The 22,209-nt window shown below is 34.5% G+C and overlaps 1 protein-coding gene across 1 annotated transcript in view; it reads left to right on the top strand.

The window, feature by feature from the left end:
* The window catches only part of nisch (nischarin), a 76,068-nt gene that overhangs the window by 14,639 nt on the left and 39,220 nt on the right, over positions 1–22,209 (top strand). Inside the window, 6 exon segments of the mRNA XM_028825381.2 lie at positions 4,092–4,140; positions 4,741–4,904; positions 5,271–5,366; positions 8,421–8,516; positions 14,348–14,500; positions 20,829–20,897. Coding sequence (XP_028681214.2) covers positions 4,092–4,140; positions 4,741–4,904; positions 5,271–5,366; positions 8,421–8,516; positions 14,348–14,500; positions 20,829–20,897 — 627 coding nt within the window.

Below are 22,209 nucleotides of genomic sequence, written 5' to 3'. Positions count from 1 at the left end.
ATTGTGTGCAGCAATAGATAGCTTAATCGATCTCACATATTCATGGTGTTAGTTTTGTTTTAAAAACATTTATCCACACATTGTATATTTTAGAAATTTTCACCCGCTTTTTTCTGTTTAATGCATTCAATGACAGTGATGCTGAAGTAGCATGGCTGTCCTCATCAGGTTAAATCATTAACATGCTGGAGAAAGTTATTAGTGGAAAACGTGGTCATCATATTTTTTTGTTGACATTGTTAACAATATCGAATAATTGTTTCAGCCATAGTGATGTCTGTGAGTAATCTTGGGGTTATTACAAGGCCCTGCTTTACCTGAAAGCCAAATATCTTATCAGTCTTTTCTGCAGTGTGAAGAAACAGGCTGCCATATGCCTTTTGTTGTACTCCACAGTTAGATAACTTTTGCAAAACGTGATGTCGTGTACTTTTGAAATGGATATACCAAGGGGAAAGGCATCTGTGCAGTGCAGAAATGAAGACTTTTTTGGTTAGTAAATAAATACACACAGATTTGGAAGCACACTTGATATCCTTATTAATAAGTTGTTGTTTATCATTTAGTTTATATGTTATGGAATGGATGTGTTTGGATATTGTAATTGCAATATTTTGTGCATTAATAAATATAAAAATACTGCTATTCTTGAGTTCTTGAATTTACTGTTTTTTCATTATCAGCTTGAAAAGACTGCCATGTTTTTCCCAGGGCTTCTGTTACAATCAGCTCATAGTGTCAAAGTAGGTCTACAGGTGACTAAATTTGCCCATTACTGTTCAAACAGTGTGGTGCAGTTTGATGGATTTCTGGCAAGGTAAAGCATTGCAGAGGAGCGCATGAGAATATTTAGCATGGATGACAGCCTCCATGTAAAATGAAAAGCTGTGAGGAATATCATACGTTAAGTATTGAAGTAACATCTGTAGTTGCATTCACTTTTACATCTGGATAGATATTGTATGTATTACAAGCTAGCTGTTCTTAATGTCACTGGATAGAATCTTATAGTAAGACTGAACATTTTGATAAACGTTCTGGTTTGGTGTTTGATGTAAAATTATTTAGTATCACAATTGTATATGCTATGTGTTAATTTTATACAGGTGCTGGTCATAAAATTAGAATATCATGACAAAGTTGATTTATTTCAGTAATTCCATTCAAAAAGTGAAACTTGTATATTAGATTCATTCATTACACACAGACTGATATATTTCAAATGTTTATTTCTTTTAATGTTGATGATTATAACTGACAACTAATGAAAGTCCCAAATTCAGTATCTCGGAAAATTAGAATATCAATTAAGACAAATGCAAAAAAAGGATTTTTAGAAGTGTTGGCCAACCGAAAGTTATGAACATGAAAAGTATGAGCATGTACAGCACTCAATATTTAGTTGGGGCTCCTTTGGCCTGGATTACTGCAGCAATGCGGCGTGGCATGGAGTCGATCAGTCTGTGGCACTGCTCAGGTGTTATTAGAGCCCATGTTGCTCTGATAGTGACCTTCAGCTCTTCTGAATTGTTGGGTCTGGCATATTGCATCTTCCTCTTCACAATACCCCATAGATTTTCTATGGGGTTAAGGTCAGGCGAGTTTGCTGGCCAATCAAGAACAGGGATACCATGGTCCTTAAACACGGTACTGGTAGCTTTGGCACTGTGTGCAGGTGCCAGGTCTTGTTGGATAATGAAATCTGCATCTCCATAAAGTTAGTCAGCAGCAGGAAGCATGAAGTGCTCTAAAACTTCCTGGTAGACGGCTGCGTTGACCTTGGACCTCAGAAAACACAGTGGACCAACACCAGCAGATGACATGGCACCCCAAACCATCACTGACTGTGGAAACCTTACACTGGACCTCAAGCAACGTGGATTCTGTGCCTCTCCTCTCTTCCTCCAGACTCTGGGACCTTGATTTCCAAAGGAAATGGAAAATTTACTTTCATAAGAGAACATAACTTTGGACCACTCAGCAGCAGTCCAGTCCTTTTTGTCTTTAGCCCAGGCGAGACGATTCTGACGCTGTCTCTTGTTCAAGAGTGGCTTGACACAAGGAATGCGACAGCTGAAACCCATGTCTTGCATACGTCTGTGCGTGGTGGTTCTTGAAGCACTGACTCCAGCTGCAATCCACTCTTTGTGAATCTCCGCCACATTTTTGAATGGGTTTTGTTTCACAATCCTCTCCAGGGTGCAGTTATCCCTATTGCTTGTACACTTTTTACTACCACATCTTGTCCTTCCCTTCGCCTCTCTATTAATGTGCTTGGACACAGAACTCTGTGAACAGCCAGCCTCTTTAGCAATGACCTTTAGTGTCTTGCCCTCCTTGTGCAAGGTGTCAATGGTCGTCTTTTGGACAACTGTCAACTCAGCAGTCTTCCCCATGATTGTGTAGCCTACAGAACTAGACTGAGAGACCATTTAAAGGCTTTTGCAGGTGTTTTGAGTTAATTAGCTGATTAGAGTGTGGCACCAGGTGTCTTCAATATTGAACCTTTTCACAATATTCTAATTTTCCGAGATACTGAATTTGGGACTTTCATTAGTTGTCAGTTATAATCATCAACATTAAAAGAAATAAACATTTGATTAAACATCAGTCTGTGTGTAATGAATGAATCTAATATACAAGTTTCACTTTTTGAATAGAATTACTGAAATAAATCAACTTTGTCATGATTTTCTAATTTTATGACCAGCACCTGTATATGTGTCATATTTTTAGTGGCTAAATGTTTTTTCTACAGACCTTGAGATAGGGTTTGAGGTTTGTTTTTGTTTTTTTCTTTTTTAACCAAATAATGCTGTTCTTTATTATTGTTCTGAATAAAGAACATACTATTTGAATAGCAATTTTTGTTTTGTATTTTTTACATTTGGGGTAAGTTTCATTCTTGCCGCTCTAACCTGGAAAGATTGTACACAACAAATTAAAGGATGTGTCTTTTTATTGTTTCATTGTTACAGCTGATTATAGTCAGTTATTTATTTTCTTGTCAGTTACTTTTTGAATAGGTATTTAAGTGTAGAACTACACCTTCTTTTATACATGTGAGCATATCTCCAACTTCCATAATAAAAATAAATTATAATCCTATATCACAAAATTTCCAAAAACAGATGATGTGAATATAAAATTAAAAAAAGTCCCACAATATTTGAGGTGTTAGCATTGGGGTGTTTGGATAAGCAGCTTATGTAGTCAGGCAATGTGTATTTTCTGGAATTGTTTTTCAATTGGGCCTGTACAGGACTAGTTTGAGCTTTGTTGTAATTTAGGGGAAGCAGCCTGTCTGTAGTGCAAGCGTGCACTCACTCACTCACTCTCTCTCTCTCTCTCTCTCTCTCTCTCTCTCACATGCACACGCACACGCACGCACACACACACACACACACGTGCACGCACTTAGAAATTAATCAGTGTCAAGTCATGAAGTAATCCACATTAGTCAATAATGACTATGCTAGCATTGATGCACACATGAAATTTAATGTTCTCTAAAATAAAAAGTTATTCATTGTCCTCCTACTGTTCTCATGCTTTTTTATTTTCCCTTAACTGACATTTTTTTATGTAGTATTTTTCTGTGCTTTTGTTGCAAAATATTCTTTTAAGCAGGGCCGCTGCTGGCCAAATGGGTGCCCTAAGCAGAAATTTACTTTTGTGCCCCCTCCCCCAAATATTAGTTAGGCAGCCGTAACAGAGGTGAGGGCGCGCGCGTCATCACGTGTGCTTAGCCTACTCTGCGTTCACCGTAAAATGCAATATATGCGTTTATATTTTTGTTTATTTGTATATGTATATTATTAATATTAATTTATTATTATAATATATAAAAACGATTTTTTTGAGCAGCTGGGATGGTGCCCCCCTGGGAGTTGGTGCCCTACGCAGACTGCGTACTCTGCGTATAGGGAGCAGCGGTACTGCTTTTAAGTAACTATCGGTATTGTATCTTAGCTGGTGTACCTGAATTATTCATAATATTATAGAAATGTCTGTTGAGGCATAAATTGGTGTTAGGCTGGGTGGATTTCCTGACATGTCTTATTAATTATTGAAACTTTTGAAATTTGCAGGAAATCAATGGGATTACAGCTGCACTTGCAGAAGAGCTTTTTCATAAAGGTAATAAAAAAACAAAACAGGGAAGTGGTTCACATTTTAGTTTCATGTTTTTTTTTCCCAATAAGGAGGTAGTAAACCAGGTAGTTGAGTACTGTATTTGTTGTTAATCAAGTGCTAACAATTATTTTGCCTTTTATTTATTTTTTTATGTTTGTTCAGATTGTTCAATGCATGTGAATTCATTTTATGTTGAAAACCTTGGGTTGCCACTTTTGAGTGCTCACAGGTTCTAGTGTAGAATGGGTTAGGATGAGAAGGTTGAGTGTCACTGATATTCAGTTTACAAATGTTGAACTTATCCCAGACACAAGAGATTTTGTTTTGTGTGTGTAATTTGCAGAAGGTTGATTACATTAAATTAATTAAAATATACTATGATTGGATTATTGTTTGTTTTTTTTTCACATTAATGGAATGATTTGTAGCTTTTTATTTTCTTATAACAAGCATAAGATCTAGTCAGAAACTTAACTATTGTCTTCCAGTAGGACCTTTTCAGATGGGCTTATGATACCGTAATATAACATTGGTGTGCTTCTTTCTTTATTTAACTTGCTGTCTGTACAATGGTGTAAACTGTGTAACTTATCTTTTGCTTAGGAGAGCAGTTGCTGGCTGCAGGGGAGGTATTCTGCCTCAGGCCCCTTCAGTTGTATGCCATTGCTCAGCAGTTACGTCTGGCCAAGCCAACTTGTGCAAATGGTGATGCAAGAGCTGACTTGGGGCACATACTGGATTTTACATGCAGGTTGAAGTATTTAAAGGTAATTTTGAAAAAATATTTTTATATTAGGATTTTAAGTTGTGTCTAGCAAACAATACAAGCTGTTTAATGATGAAAAGTACATAATATGTTGACTTGCTGAAATGACTATCTAACGATTATTTTAAAGTTAAGAATTAATCTAATTTCTTGGAATTCTCTTTGTTAATTCTTAATCCTCTGGGTTACTAATTTACTATCAAAGTGCACTAGTAGTTTAGAAAGCTGGATGATAATGTCAAAGAACTGTATCTGTTTCAATTATATAATAATACAAAAAAGTAAATTTTCTTAAAAAGTGTTATGTTGGGAACCACTTTTTTAATACCTTGTTTGTCTTAATTAGATACTATTTTCTTTTCTTCAGATTAGTGGAACCCAAGGCTCACTGGGCAGCAGCAATATTAATGAACTTCAGCTTCCTTTTGATTTATCAATATTTAAGTCTCTTCTTCACATAGAGGTATGTTGCTATTAATTTTAATTTGGCAACTCTTACTTTGCAAAAGATTATACATTTTTATTATTTCAGTTTTAAGGGTGAAATTGTAGAACTGCTTAGTCCACTGAAATGAAACATTATAGGCAGTACTATGTACGTGTAAATATACTTCCACAGTTTTAAACCATTATTAGAAATTTCATAAGTGTTCTGTAGCTCTCAAAGTTGGGCTTCTTTTGTAAAATGTAATTTTTGAGTACATCTAATGCTTGTTTCTATATCATCCCTGTGTTTAAAATGTGATAAACTACTTAGTTATCTGGAATAATTATGCACAAATATTATTTAAGTATATTTTTCTCCACACAGGTAGAAACTTGTGTATTAAATTCTAAAAATATTCATAATGACTTCTTTATCTATATATATAAAAATGGAATGGGTGGGTCGTCGGGTGGGCCTTTTTTTCATTCCGTCGTTTTTTCGACGTTTTGAAAATGTAGAATGATTATTTGATTTTTTTGTTTTTATTTGATCGTGTCTATGTAGCCGCCGTCGTAATAAAGTATCGCTAAAATCGTCATTTATCGTAATTTATTTTTGACGTATAACGTCGCCGTCGTCGAGGTCAGTGATACCACTGCAAAAAATCTGCTTACGGTTGAAAGACACGCCCTACTCACTGGACAGTTAAAAACACCAATCAAACTAACGATGACATCAAGTATTACCCAATCAAAAGTAGGAAAGGAGGCATCTTCATAAAATGCGTGTGGGATGATTTGCATGAGACGCTGCTTTAAAAAAAAAATTATACAAAAAATACGGGATAAATCCCGTCCAGTATTGATTCAAAACGGGACGCGCAATTTCATTCTCAAACGCGGCACGATTCCGTATTTTAAAGGACAGGTGGCAACCCTACAGTGCCAGGTAACCACCCATACAATCACATTGTGATTCAGACTAGGAATGCAATGAATGTAATTACCCCGATCTACATACAAGGCGAAAGTCTTGCAACATTCAAAGATGATGGTTTGGGATAAGTACACCATACAACATAAAAGAGCTTATGAAGCCTTGAACCGAAAAAAGCAACATCTCAGAGATCATAAAAAAAAAATAGGAGCTAATGTCGTTTTACTCGCTGTAGATTTTAGTCAAACATTACCAGTTATTTCACGAGGGAGACCAGCACATCAACTCAACGCGTGTTTAAAATCCATGCTTCTCCCACGCTCGGTTATATGTCGCGTGTTCTCGGGTAGGTGCACCAAAAAATGTATACATTTAAGCATGTAATGGGCAAACAAAAAATGAGGTATACCCGAAGGCACAGCAGTAGTACTTAATGTAACTTTACTTCTTAAATGTTAATGTTTTACTGTTTAATAATTTATACGCTTCTTATATGTTGTTCAAATTCTTTTATCAAAATACCACTGACAGCGCAATGCACGATAACATCGAGTGAATACACCATACGCATCCGCCCACGGCTGCCCTGCTGTGCGCAGATAGGACTTGATTGTACAATAAAATAAAATAAAGATAAAAAGACTAAAACAATCATCACCCATAAAGCGGATAGTAGACGTGACGTACTATATGTGTACCACATTTCAAGTGTATAGGTGCAACGGTTTGCGAGCTACAGGTCATTTAAAATCCTGGACAGACACACAAATTGCCACGTTAGCAAATTACAGAAGAAGATTTTACTGTTTAATAATTTATATTTATATGAAATGTGCTTCTTATATATTACTTCATATTCTCATATGATAATGATGTTAATGTTTATATTGATTTCTGTGTTATTAAAACCGCATGTATGTGTGTATATGTATATATATATATATACGAGCTGTATATACCCGGCGTTGCCCGGGGCAGAAGTAACCTAATCGGTCAAACACTTACATATATACCAAAGTAAACCTAATCGGTTAAACAGCTTCATATATACAGAAGCGAACCTAATTGGTCAAACAGTTATGAATGTGCAGAATGATTTTACAAACATTATGCGTGTTAACAATCATTAAAAAGAAAACATTGAGGAACTGTTCTTCTATATGTGATGAAGCCACTAATAAGACAGATTTTTTTCAGGACCCAGCTGTTTCATAACTAAACTACTGCCACCCCAAAGTAATGCCTAATAGTGGTTTTTGGGGTAGCTGTGGAATAAAAAGGGTGTTTTTTAGTCAGTAAGAATCTGACAGTACCCTTCAGTACGGGCTGAAGGGTGCCTATGTAAGGTTTTACATCCTTCCCGTATGGAAAAAAAAACATACTAAACTTTTTTTTCATCATTACAGATAATCTCAGTCAAATCGAAGTACGCATTCTCAATTTATTTTTATCTAATTTTTACTTTTTCACAAAGCCATCCCATGCCAATTTGTATGAATAAACTTTTGCTACAGAGTTACCAAAAGTTTATTCATGCACATATTTTAATACAGATAATCTATCTCTAATCAAGGTTCTCATTTTCATTCTAATTTAAAATAATAATAGATACTCATTTTTTTCTTCTGTTTTAGAAAAACCAATCTATGCCACCTACGTCTTCGTCAAGTCAGCTTCATCTAGCTTCATCACATATAGAAGAAGAGTTCCTCAATCTTTTCTTTTTAATGATTGTTAACACGCATAATCTTTGTAAAATTATTCTGCACATGCATAACTGTTTGACCAATTAGGTTCGCTTCTGTATATATGAAGCTGTTTCATCGATTAGGTTTGCTTTTGTATTTATGTAACTGTTTGACCAATTAGGTTTGCTTATGTATATAGATTAGCTGTTTGTCCGATTAGGTTCGCTTCTGTATATATAAAGCTGTTTAACCGATTACGTTTACTTTGGTATATATGTAAGTGTTTGACCGATTAGGTTACTTCTGCCCCGGGCAACGCCGGGTATATACAGCTCGTAGAATATACTTTTTATTTTTTTCTGTATAGGGGTTCAAATTACATACATTAAAAACTGTACAGCTTTTCGGATCAAAGTGATATCTTTAAGATTAAAGTTGATTATTATAATTTGTTTTTAAATCTTAGATAAATCAGTGTGATGGAAAGCAAATACAAGGACTCCCTTACTTAAAACCGACTCTGGCAACAATGAGTGTGCATCATACTACATCTTCTATGAAGGTATTATGATATGTTTATCCATTTAGTTGGTTGTTTCCTGTGACAGTTGAAGGTTCTTTAGAGCAGACATAAATCATAGAAAATCAGACAATGAAGTGATGAATCTTATTTTTTGGGAGATAACAACTTCAATAAATCCTCAAAAAATATTTTTCTGTATATTTTGGAAGTATCTAAATTTGAAAACCTGAAGATACTGCAACATTCAAAAAGATTGTAATTGAAGATCCATAATTTAATTATTTATCATTGATATTTTAAGAGAGGTTTTCAAAATGATAGGTTATAGGTTGTTTATAGGTTAAGGTTGTTTTCCTATGAACAGTTAAGAGCTAGTGTTATTTCTTAATATTTAAAATCAATTTGCAGCTTTATGTTTTTGGATGCACCACTTCTGCTGTCTTATTTGCATATTCAGTGAAATGATTCAATTAGAACTTTTCCAAAATAAGGTTCATTACAAACTTAACTGCGCAAGAGAGAGAGAGAGAAAGTAAGTTGGGTTTCTTCTCAGCCATCTGCTAATAGCGTCCCTTGTATGAAATCAACTGGGCAAACCAACTGAGGAAGCATGTACCAGAAATTAAAAGACCCATTGTCCTCAGAAATCTGCGAACCAGCAAAAAATCCGCGATATATATTTAAATATGCTTACATATAAAATCCGCGATAGAGTGAATCCGCGAAAGGCGAAGCGCGATATAGCGAGGGATCACTGTATTGCATCTATACTAATAAAAGGCAAAGCCCTCACTGACTCACTCACTGACTGACTGACTGACTCACTCATCACTAATTCTCCAACTTCCCGTGTAGGTGGAAGGCTGAAATTTGGCAGGCTCATTCCTTACAGCTTACTTACAAAAGTTAGGCAGGTTTCATTTTGAAATTCAAAGCGTAATGGTCATAACTGGAACATATTTTTTGTCCATACACTGTAATGGAGGAGGCGGAGTCACGTATCGCGTCATCACGCCTCCTACGTAATCACGTGAACTGAAAACAAGGAAGAGATGTACAGCACGAGTCACACGCGGGAACGAAGGTAAATGACGTTAATTTTTGACTGTCTTTTAATACTGTGTAAGCATACATATTAACACATGTGCAATTAAACGTGTGCATTTACGGGGTGATTTCTCAGGCTTAAAAGCTCACCTTTTATCAAACGCGGGAACAAAGGTAACTGACGTTGTTCACTGTCTTTTAATACTGTGTAACCATACATATTAACACATGTCCAATTAAACGTGTGCATTTACGCGGTGATTTCTCAGGCTTAAAAGCTCGCCTTTTACTAAAAAGGTAAATGCAAAACTATTTTCAATCATTCTATGATCTGCTTCTCACAACTGAAGGCACCGTGGCTGATGGTAAATGACGTTAATTTTTGAGTGTCTTTTAATACTGTGTAAGCATACATATTAACATGTGCAAGTAAACGTGTGCATTTACGGGGTGATTTCTCAGGCTTAAAAGCTCGCCTTTTATGAAACGCGGGAACAAAGGTAAATCACGTTCTTCACTGTCTTTTAATACTGTGTAACCATACATATTAACACATGTGCAATTAAACGTGTGCATTTACGGGGTGATTTCTCAGGCTTAAAAAGCTCGCCTTTTACTAAAAAGGTAAATGCAAAACTATTTTCAATCATTCTATGATCTGCTTCTCACAACTGAAGGCACCGTGGCTGATGTTACGTCACTTGCTGTCCGACCATAAGCTTTACCTGGTAGGTAGCCGGACACTCACTTCACTCCCTTTCGGGAATCGAACCTCTCAGGTTTTCTTTTGTTCTTAATTAAAATTTAAAACCAATACTTCACCGCTGCTAAGCCCCTCTAGCGCTGACGTCTGAGGTTCGATTACCGTAAGCAAGTGCAGTGAGTGTGTAATTACATTCACGGCATTCGTAGTCTGATTCACAATCTGATTGTATGGGTGCTTACTTCCAGGTAACGCTTACACTTGGCCACCAAGTCAGCTCGAAGTGATCACTCGAGTAAAGGCAGCTTCACAAAAAAACTGATCCTTAACAAACTGTTATTAGTATATTTTCCCTCAATTTAAAAACGTTTTATTTTCTTCTTAATAAAAATTTAAAAGCGGTACTTCGCCGGTGCGAAGCGCGTGGATTTCACCGACTGACACATACAGACATATTCATGAGTGCAGGTACTTCGGAAAGAAAGCACCGCGTAAACCTAAACTTTAAATTAACTTCATAGACCTACAAAAGGTTGCCATTCATTTGAGGCAAGATTGCTTTTCTTCTGTACAACTATACGTTGCATTCTCAAAAGAGTGTGCTTGCACGGCTTCGGATATAGATATATATATATATGTATGTCTATATATAAATATGTAAGCTTATAAGTACTGCCTTACTTCTCTTTAAGAAAGGAAGATGTAATGATACTTGATTTAAACGATTCCATGTCTTCCTGGGTTTGCGTAGCTTATTGTCTAAAAATGAGAAACCCTCATTTATAAAACTTTGCTGCAGATGACTTAGCTTATTGTCAATATCTTTACACGTTTTTTTAACACTTATTGACTGAAACGTGCTTTCACAAAAAAAGTTACGGCTTTGCTACAGGATACACCCTCCACAAGTTAAGCAAGTAAAAATAAAATATATATTTCTGTTTTATTTAAACCTTTTAAGTTCGTATGCATAGCCCCATTTGGCTGTTTAATTTTTTTTTTTCTTTCTTCAGTAATATTTTATCTCCTTAAAGAAAAAGAACATATCCATTTTACTTTTTTTCTATCTCTGTAGTAATATTTTAGTGTAAAACAATAACCACTATTTAAAGTTTTTATGTTACTTTATACATTTATTTTACACAATGTTGAAAAATTAATAAAAAAGCTACATATTTTGGCAGCTGCTGCTTTCATTTTCAATAAAATGAAAAAAGCTCTCCAAGAGAAAACGTCAATAAAGAAGAAACAGTTTGCACTATCTAAAAATCAGAAACCCTCATTTATAAAAGTTTGCTGCAGATGACTTAACTGAAAATAAATGAATAGTTCCTATGTGTATAATACATATTTATCTATTTTACTTATGCCTTTATTCCACCAACTTACAACATCTGAGGTACAATTTGTTACATTACTTTTGTTTTTTGCACAACATGCAGGTGAAGTGACTTCCTCAGGGTCACACAGTAGTGTCAGTACCAGGATTTGAACTGACAAGCTCCGGGTTTGCTGAAATATTACTGAAGAAAGAAAAAAAAAAGAAAACGGGCAAATGGGGCTATGCATACAAATGTCCATCCGTCCATTATCCAACCTGCTATATCCTAAATACAGGAGCCACTAAGTAGATATGTATATATACAGTATATATATATATATATATATATATATATATATATATATATATATATATATATATATATATACAGTTTATATATATATATATATATATATATATATATATATATACAGTTTATATATATATATATATATATATATATATACAGTATATATATATATATATATATATATATACAGTTTATACAGTTTATATATATATATATATATATACAGTTTATATATATATATATATATATACAGTTTATATATATATATATATATATATATATATATATATATATATATATATATACATACAGTTTATATATATGTATATATGTATATAAGTATATATGTTTATGTATATGTATGTTTACATAACCTCTTTAACACACTACTTCTCCGCTGCGAAGCGCGGGTATTTTGCTAGTTTATAATAAAGTGAAAGTATATTAAGATTTGCGGTAGTTGGGGGCAAGACCATGCTTTGGTCACTTTAAGTCCTCTACCTATTCTGTTCCAAATTCATATCTTTTTCTGGTGCTTGTCAGCTGCTGGTGACCCGGGCATCACACAGGAATGTATATGTCAAGGACCGAAGGGAATGTCCATATAATTACAAAGATACGGTGCAGGGACATCTATGAGGTGAGACACAAAAATAACCGGACTTGGCTTGGGGCTTTCCTGGAAAACTGTCTTGAGGTTGGCTGATCCAGAATCATAGAACTATATCCCCTCCTACACGCCATCTCAAACTGCCGACTAGCTACATATATCCTGTTAATAGCCCAGTCAGTATTTGCACAACAATCACTACACGAGTTGCCGCTATAATGTCGGGTGAAAAAATTGAACAGCTAATTAACATCAAATTTCTCACAAAATTGAACAAAATGGCCACAGAAATTTATGAAATGATAAAAACAGTGTACAGTGATAACAGTTTGTCTCACGCACAAGTTTTTGAGTGGCACAAACATTTCAAGGAAGAACAAGAAAATGTGGAAGACGTTTAACGCCCAGGTCGCCCACGCTCCTCTCGGATGGATGAAAACATCAAAACGGTGAATCAGATTGTTTGAAATGATCGTACTGCTTTTTCCGTAAAGCAGTTTTTGACTGACAAAAACATTCCTGTCCTCGATCATCCTCCCTATTTGCCCAATTTAGCTCCCTGTGATTTTTACTTGTTCCCAAAAATCAAAGTGACCTGAAGGGAACACATTTTTCTTCAATGGATGAAGTGAAGACAGAAACGGCAAGCTTGTTGAAGAGCCTCAAGCAAGAAGACTTCCAGCACTGTTTCAATCAATGGAAAATAAGTATGGAGCGGTGTAGAGATCGGGTGGGGGAGTATAGAGAAGGTGACAATGTTTAGAATGCTGTAATTCATCAATATATATATATATATATATATATATATATATATATATATAAATATATATATATATATATATAAATATATAAATTTTTTTTTTTTACCAATCTGGTTATTTTCGTATCTCACCTCATATTTGCTTTGTGAAGCACATTTACCTAAAGAATTATTTTGTCACTGTGGTTATAGCATAGAAATTCTTTGGCTATGGGAGATGTTTACTTTGGGTTAAAAACTGGTTGATTTTAAGTTTTTTTTTTTTTTTTGATACTATAATTCCTTTTATTAAATAAAATAGGAAAGCACCTGTGAAATACAAAGTTCATGCTTTGTGGTAGTACATACAGAAAAGACATCACAAAGTTTACCAACATTTATTTATTTATTTTTTTGTATGATTGATTCTTTGTGCTGCAAAAGGTCATACAAATATATCAATGCTATGCTGAAAATATTTTGTTCTTGCATACCAATGTAAAAATCATTTGGATAGTAATGTGAGAGAAATTCTTCGCTTCCAGAGGAGCTACCTGGCTTTTAAGGAATTCTTTAATTTATTGATGATGTCTGTATTGTACTGCACTGCCTCAACTTTTCTTTTATTCTACTTTGATCTTTCCTGAATTACAGAAAATATTTTCAAGTACATCAGTTACTGTTACATTACTTACTATATTAGCAATATATTAGCATGAATTTATTCACACTACTTTGTATAATGGCTTTATTTTGTATTTAATATTTACTTAGTACTTGGTACTTTCATATCTCATTGTATGGCCACTAAATACATCGGCAATAAAAACTTCAACATCTGTACAATTTTTCTCTTACTTCCATTTTGTTTATTTTTTTTATTATTAAGAAAACTAAGTTGAATTGTAAAGTAAGAAGGATGGGAGCATGTTTTTATAAGGATAAAGATTCCAAAGCTTCTGTGAATTTGGCACAGCTGCTGTTATACATTATCACATTAGGATGTAAACTGAACAGCACATCTCTTTTCAGCATAGTGTAATAATGTGTGGACCACTTTTGAGTGGCTGTACTGTCCCAGTATTTGAAAATCGGACACACATACTGTAACTAAAATGCTTATTTTCTTAATATTTGCAGGATATACTTGTTCCAGAAGCATTTGATTTTGAGAAATGGGAGCCTGAAGGTGTGAACTCAGACAGCCAGGTGTTGGCCATTATACCAACTTGGAAAACATTAACTACGCTGGACATGAGTCATAATTTTATATCCTCAATTGACGAGTCAGTGGTAAGCTTGCAGTTCTTATCTTTGCATCTTGGACTTGGATGAGCAGATTCGATTATATAATAATTACTTAAATGCCAATCTTGACAAAGGTAAATTTATATGGTTTTAAATGTCATGTTTAACGCTAAAGGAACACTTTATAATATCTCGCACACACACAAGAAAGAGACAACAGGCTCAAAAAGTTTTGGGGGTTTGCCATCCCCATATAGTGAAGTGTCCAGTAGTCTTTCTTAGACTTGTACATTCAAAGAAATTGAATATATGTGTGTGTGTGTATATATATATATATATATATATATATATATATATATATATATATATATATATATATATATATATATATATATATATATATAATCATTTATCTGTTACTTACCCCATGTAGTTTATAATGATGGCCAAGAAATGTTTTTAATGTTTTCGTACAGAACACAAAGGTGACCAGTGCTGTACAACAGCAATCAACTGAAAAATGTTCATGGGGGGGGGGGGGGGGGAAGAAACCTTCACATTACTCCTGTCTCAAAATCCACGTCAGTTATCCAGTCTTATGTTCAAAACATACAGAATGCATGCATTTTGTGTTACTTCCAGATCAGTACCCATTATAAATTGGAAATGCATTACCATAATACTGCAAAATGTGGGGAGAGACAGATCTTTCAAAATATTTTCACACAAAAATATTTGCATATTTTGTGCATATGACTGGGTAACTGAAAAGTGGATTATGCAACACAAATAACATGATCCCCCACCCCACCCCGCCCCCCCATGGACAAATTTTAACATTGCTTGACATTGGAAAGCATTGGTTACCATTGGGTTCTGCAATACATTATAAACATATTTCTGTCTGCTCTGCATGAATAAATAAGATTAAACTTTTTTCTCATCCATTGCCACAAACTATATGGGGCAAGTAAAGTATAAAAAAATGTATCATTTTTGAGATGTTCCTTTTATGAATATTTTTTTCAAATGTCCAAGACCATCAGTTGAGAATTATTGTTTGCATTGGTAAAGTAGCCATCCCATTTTGTGAGGTTAATCTAATACAGTGTTAACAGAAAACAGTCTCACCTCAACTATGAAATGACAAGGCACCTCCTCATCTCACAAATAGCAATGTGCACACAATACCAGTGAAAATGACAAATAGGATTTGAAATAAAGAGAAATATGTGTGATAGTGCTGGGCGGTATGACGAAAAATTCTATATCACGGTATTTTTCAAAATTATACTGGTTTCACTGTATTCAACGGTATTTTTTTTCCCATGCATGAGTGGATGTTAACCACATTTTCCACTGCAATTACTGCAGTAGACTGGCTAAGAATAACCTATTCCACTGTCATGAGAATTGTACATTGCACAAAAAACATTTTAATGTGCACACAAGTATTAATACAGGTTTTCATGGCCCCATAAAGTGATAGTTTTCAAGAGGGTGGCACTAATGAAGAGAAGGAACCACATTGCATGACAGTTGTAGTCAAAATATAGAACCTTTTTATTGAACAAATATTGCAAACAACTTGAACTATAATTTTGACAACATATTTTCTACCATCCAAAGAGACATTTAGACTTAGTAAAATATTCAGATGTGCTGGTCAAAAGTTGTATTGCACTGAACTTGTCTTTGAAAAGGAAAAATAGTAAATATTTTTTTGTAAACCAACTACACTTTCTTTTAATGTTAACAAACTCTGTCCACTGACACGTTAGCTATATGGATTGTAATGGCGTTGGTTATCTCGATCCACCGCTTGCTTTTTTTGTCGTAGGCAGTACCTCTAGCAAACGCATCTACAAGTGACATCTGATTCGAGTGTCCTATAGCATTTTCAGTTTTACCTGAGGACATGGATGGTGCCAATCTTGGTTTCATACATTCATGGTACTCCAAAGTATGTTTGTGGCTAAGGTGGTGCAACAAATTGCTTGTGTTGCTGCCTCCTTCGACAACTTTAGCTCGACAGCATTTGCAGTAAATAGTTGTTTGGTCCACATCCGACCTTTTAAATCCAATGTATTTCCAGACAACGGACACAGCTCCTTTTTTTGGCAAAAGTTCTTCTGTGTCATCATGTTCAACTTTATCGTCTGCTACAGCTTCAGTTTCAGAATGTTCTCTGTCCATTTTCACCTCTCAATACCTCCATTAACGCATGTACTCCGTTGCATGCGTGTTTAGCGGTGTATAAGTGAAAAAGGTCCCCCCGTAAACAGTTTCCCGCTGTGCCACATTCCGAACATTGTGTAAGCTATAAACCGGCATTGCGGTATAAGAAAAGTCCGTATCATAACAAAAATAAAAAACGGTTTTCTGTATGAACCGGTATACCTCACAGCCCTAATGTGTGATACAATTTTAATTTGTTATTTGATATAATCTTTAGATAAGTAGAATCTTGATGGGCAGCATAGCAAAGAATATTCTGAAAAATCAGGACTGTGCTCCCCTCGACTTTCTCGCATACTGAGATAGAGGAAAAGGACATCAGAACCACTTCCAGTTGCGCAATATTTCTCAGATATCATATCTCCTCTTTGTTTCTCATCATAACTAATTGATAATATTGATACACAATTATTTATCTCTATTTATAATTAAACTTTATATTAAAATGATATTTTCGCAATTGGGGAGGCCAAAAACGACTGGAATTTTTTCATGATTACATATGAATTACCTAGATTACGTGCAAAGTAAAAAGAATTATAGTCCCCTAAAAACATAGAAAAACTGTTAGTATTTGTTGTAATAAATTTCTATAGGTAAAACTGCATTTAGCTATATTATGATAATGATGGCGTAAATAAAAAAATATATAAAATTAGATATATTACCAAGAACACGATGGGGACGTAGCAGCTTATTGTTCCCATTACATCTTTATACTGTATTTACATGGCATGTTCAATGTTTACACGTTATTGTTAAACTGAAGATGTATAAATTAAATGAAAATTAATATTAGTTATTGAAAGAATATGCATTATATTGAATACAGTTTTTAATATCATGTACACATTTATATTTCCATGATACAGAAAATTTGGATGGTTGTTTAAAAATAAAAATACTACTTTCGGTTGAGTCATTTTTATCAAATTTCATATCTGTTTGCTTTTTATCATTATAAATCTCTGTACAAAGTTTGAACCCTCTATCTCTAATTATAACCATAGTTTACTTGAAAATTGCGAAAGTATTCAGTTAAAGTACCACTTCCGGTCTTTTAATGCATTTCATCTTAAAAATGTTATTGAGTATACTTCCTAGTATTCTAACACCACACAGCTCCAAGAGGATAGTAGCACTTGGAAATCTAAATTGACTTAGAAGCCAGTCATCATCTGTAAATACACGCTGTCTTCTATTGAACTGAATTGAATTCTCTTATTGTCATTGTGTGGTACAATGAGATTAAATATCCAAATCCTCTGTAAATGTATTTTCCTATAAAAATAATAAAATAATAATGATAATAATACGTTAAAAACAATGAAAAAGATACAGTATGAAAGCTTAAGTACAATATACATGTTGTGTAGATAGTGCAAATGGTTCATAAAGTGGCTCAAGTTGTATTATATTACAGCTGTAGTGCAAATTTGCAGTGAGGTAATTGTAATTATAAGTACAAACAGCTCTACTGGGAGCACTTGATGGACTGATTGAGTGTGTTTTATAGCTGTTGGGATGAAGCTGTATCTGATCCTTGAGGTCCATGAGTGAAAGGTTTTGAAGTGTTTGCCAGATTGTATGCATGGCTGATTGGAATCCACGCAGTTGCTGGTGGCTTTCCTGAGGCAGCGTGTGCTATAAATGTCATCCATAGCTGGAAGCTGTATCCTGATAATCCTTTTCGATTCTGACACAACCCATCATGGCTCTTTCTGATCAGCTGCTGTAGAGCTGTAATTCCACACTCAGATGCAATGGGTGTGAGTGGTGTGAGAGCAACAACTCTAAAGCAGCTGTGTATTTGGAATAGCTTGGCCATTCCATGCAAGATTATATTGTTACAGGTTGATTGCAATCAGGGGCATTAAATTTATAAACTATATGCGGTTAATTTCAGTGCATTTCATAAAACGTGCATCATGGATGTGAATTTAAAAAAGATACTCGTGCTGCCATTTTGCAAAAACCGAGCAGAAATGTGCATACACAATGGGGGGGGATGCTGCCGTGAGAATGTGCGTGTCTTTACACCAAGTTTAGTTTTATACATCGCGATGTGAGAATGGAAATGGGCATACGCAACATTTTTGTGCATACGCACCATTTATACATGAGGGCCCTTGGTGTTGGTTTGGCCCTCCTTAATCCTTATTTGGAATAAGTGAATTTGTCAAGGTTATGGAATGATAAAATTTTCTTATTTATCCTAGGGTGCACTTTACATCCATTCAAAACTGTTAACCTGAGTGGTACTGTACAGATTCATTATCATTGTTAGAGTTTGATCCTTTTCAAAAGGGTGCAGCAGCCTTCGCTCATTCGACATCAACTTTTACCACATCTTGTCTTTTCATGTTAACACCGGAGAAAAGTAGTAAATAGTGACATGGGTCAAAGCATGTTAAATGGAGTGAAAACACTCTTGGTGCACTTGCGTGAGATCATATGGCACACTGTTTTGTCCTGTGTAAATGTTTAACTTTCTTGTTTATTACATGTGTTTACTTCTAATAATAATCAATACAAAATAAATAACAACATTAAATCAGTAATTATTATAAACACCCATGTGGGTTTAATTATGAAGCACATTACTTGTTTTATTTAATACTCTTATTATTTCAACAAAGGTGATAATCTTGTCCTTTAAAAATATAATGTGGTGCAAAACACCTAATTTAGAACAGATTACTAGTAGGAAGATCTCTGTAATTAATTCAGTATTTGAAACTGAGATCTGAATAGAATTGCTATGCCTTTAAAATCGAGAAGTGGCAGTGGTCAGGGCATCTGGTGAGGGTGACCTTTGGATATCATCCATCTACTATGTAGGGCCCAGTAGGCAAAATGCCCAGGACATACTGGAAATCTGTCTTAGCTGTTGTTGCAGTACCAGAGAATCCCCAGGAGGAGTTGGAGACTTTGGAGAAAACATAGTCTGGTCTGTTTATCGTGTTACCACCCATAACTCTTCCCAGGACATGTAGTCATAGAAGATAAATCAATAAAGAGGTCATTTTACAAAAAAGTTTCACAACCAGCAATTTTTAATATTTGAAAGCAGAGTAACACTTTCAAATAATGTTGTGCATGTTTTCTCACATCACTTTTGTAGACTGTACTGAATCCACTGAAGTTTATTTTATAATTTTGCAGATTGTGTTATATATTTCCTGAGATTTTATGTCCGTGGACAGTACTGTCTCTATTTAGTCATGTATTTCTTGTGTGATGTTGTTCTCAAAACAAGCAAATATCATGGCATATTTTCAGATTTACTTTTTTTCTTTGTCATTACTTGAAAGAGGTGCTTCTTGAGAAAGTGTTATGCTATTGACTTTTTTTAATATTATTATTATCATCATCTTTATTTAGTGGCCCATTTTAGCAATTTAAATGTATCATAATTGAAGCATTTTGCTTATAATAATAATGAAAAGAACAAGCAGGAGACAATATAGTAAGTGATAATGATACATAAATCAAAGTAATATACAGTATAGTATTTAAAGTCAATAACATGAAAGTAGAAAACATCAATGTGTTACCATGTGGTGTACGATTTAGGTGCCCATGAAGTACATTGCTTCAGCAGCTGCAATGAGAGCAGGGCATGTCTTTTTTTTTTATCATGTTTATAGGCCCACTGAATGTTCAGTATTTCTAGTTAGGTATGTTTGTGCAATCATACAGTCTACCCATTCTTATTAAACGTATGAACAGTTTAATGACATTGGTAGAATTTCCAAATCTGACAGCTTCATTAAGGTACAATTGCAGTGTTAATACATGATCCAGCATAATTAAAAAAAATTTAAAGTATATTGAGAGTAAATTAAGCTTGGCTACGGTTAAATGTGTAGATGGCATAAAGTAAAAGGAGAAAGGGTTAAGCTGAATACAGCACTGATTCTAAAATGTGTTTGTCTTGGTTTAATATTCCTTTTAGGTCTGTACACTCTGGCTTTTCTGAAAGTCTTCTGTTTTAGACTTTTATTCTCATTCCTGTCTGCATTGCAGTGCGCTTTCTTTTGTAGAATAAGTATGAGAAACAGTAATTGTTTTATGAAGCCTGCTAATTCCAAAGGCTGCTTCCTAATTGCTGTATTATTTTTGTTATTTGCAGAAACTGATTCCTAAAGTTGAGTTCTTGGATTTGAGTCATAATGGGCTGTCCCGTGTGGAAAACTTACAAGTAAGATGTATTATATAACAGATTTTTACCTTTTAAATAAAGGCAGTGGGATTTCATGGCTTATTTGTCTACTGAACATCTGTGTTTGAATGTTAGAGAAAAAGCGTGTTTCTAAGACATGGCACGTGATTGAAGTTCTGAATTTAGCAGTCTGGATATGTATTGCTATTGATAGCTCATATTAAAATATTCAAGGGTGGCAACAATATTATGCATTAACAAAACTGAGCTCATCAGTCAGCACCCAAACACCCCCTTATGTACTTCAGTTACAAAGATTTATAGACTTGCTAAACTGTGTAAAATAAATGTTCCTTGAAATTGTGTTTTGTCTTGTTTTGTCATTTTAAAAAGGGATTGTATTATACCTACTGGTTAAAGATATCAGGTTTTTGAAAATAAATGTCATTTCTCCTTAAAGGAGTGTTTGAGTAAACATGGTTTATTTGCTGGAAACAGTTTAAACATAGCACAGATCAGTCTCGTAAAATCAAAATGTATAGCAGAAAATCCCCCAAAACCTTCAGTAGACTTTTGCATTGAACTGGGTAAAGGCTCATGACAAATGTAGTAATGAGGTGGTTACTAAGCTTTTAAATTTAGAATGTGTATCTGTAATGTTTTTGTGGATTGGTAGAGGAAATTTGTTAGTGGAAACTAATTGTCCCCTTATTACTGCATGACTTCTGCAATATTTCAAAACAATTATGCCCTATGTATGCAAAACTCAGTTGGCAATGACCAGTCCAATTTTCTTATAAAATACTCATTTCATGTTTTTAAAGTTTCATTTCTAGTTTTGTTAGTTAGTATATTCTTGGTATATTCTTGAGTGAGTCTTTTTGAAAGACGCATCACACATTTCCTTGCTCATTGTCAGAATTATTTGATTTATCAATCCAAATCTAGCACCATATTGATGTGTACTGTAAATTGTCTTCAACAGCTGTGCTCCATTATAGGCCACTGACATCTTGGCATGCTATTCTCAACCATAGGACATTTCTTCTTTCTTTCTAATATGCTTTCTCCCAAGACATCAAACCACAAGGTTTTTGCAGCATTTAATACATTTTAATAGCAAGTGGCTGCTTAGCTTTAGCTGTTTGACTAGCAAGTAAATAAGATTATTTGACCTGCAGGCTGAAAGAGTTTGTGTTTGACCTTCTTGATATTTTTTTGCCATGTCCAAGAACTTTCATCGCTGTTTATTTTTGTGTGAGGTGCTTTAAGTCTTAAGTGATGCAAAAGATTTGACAGCGTAATTTCTTAATTTTTAAAAAGAGAGGGTTTGGTGCCTGCCAGTCCCTAT

Source organism: Erpetoichthys calabaricus, chromosome 18 (genome assembly GCF_900747795.2).
Source record: "Erpetoichthys calabaricus chromosome 18, fErpCal1.3, whole genome shotgun sequence".
NCBI classification, from domain to species: domain Eukaryota; kingdom Metazoa; phylum Chordata; class Cladistia; order Polypteriformes; family Polypteridae; genus Erpetoichthys; species Erpetoichthys calabaricus.
This window is presented reverse-complemented; position numbering and strand designations above follow the sequence as displayed.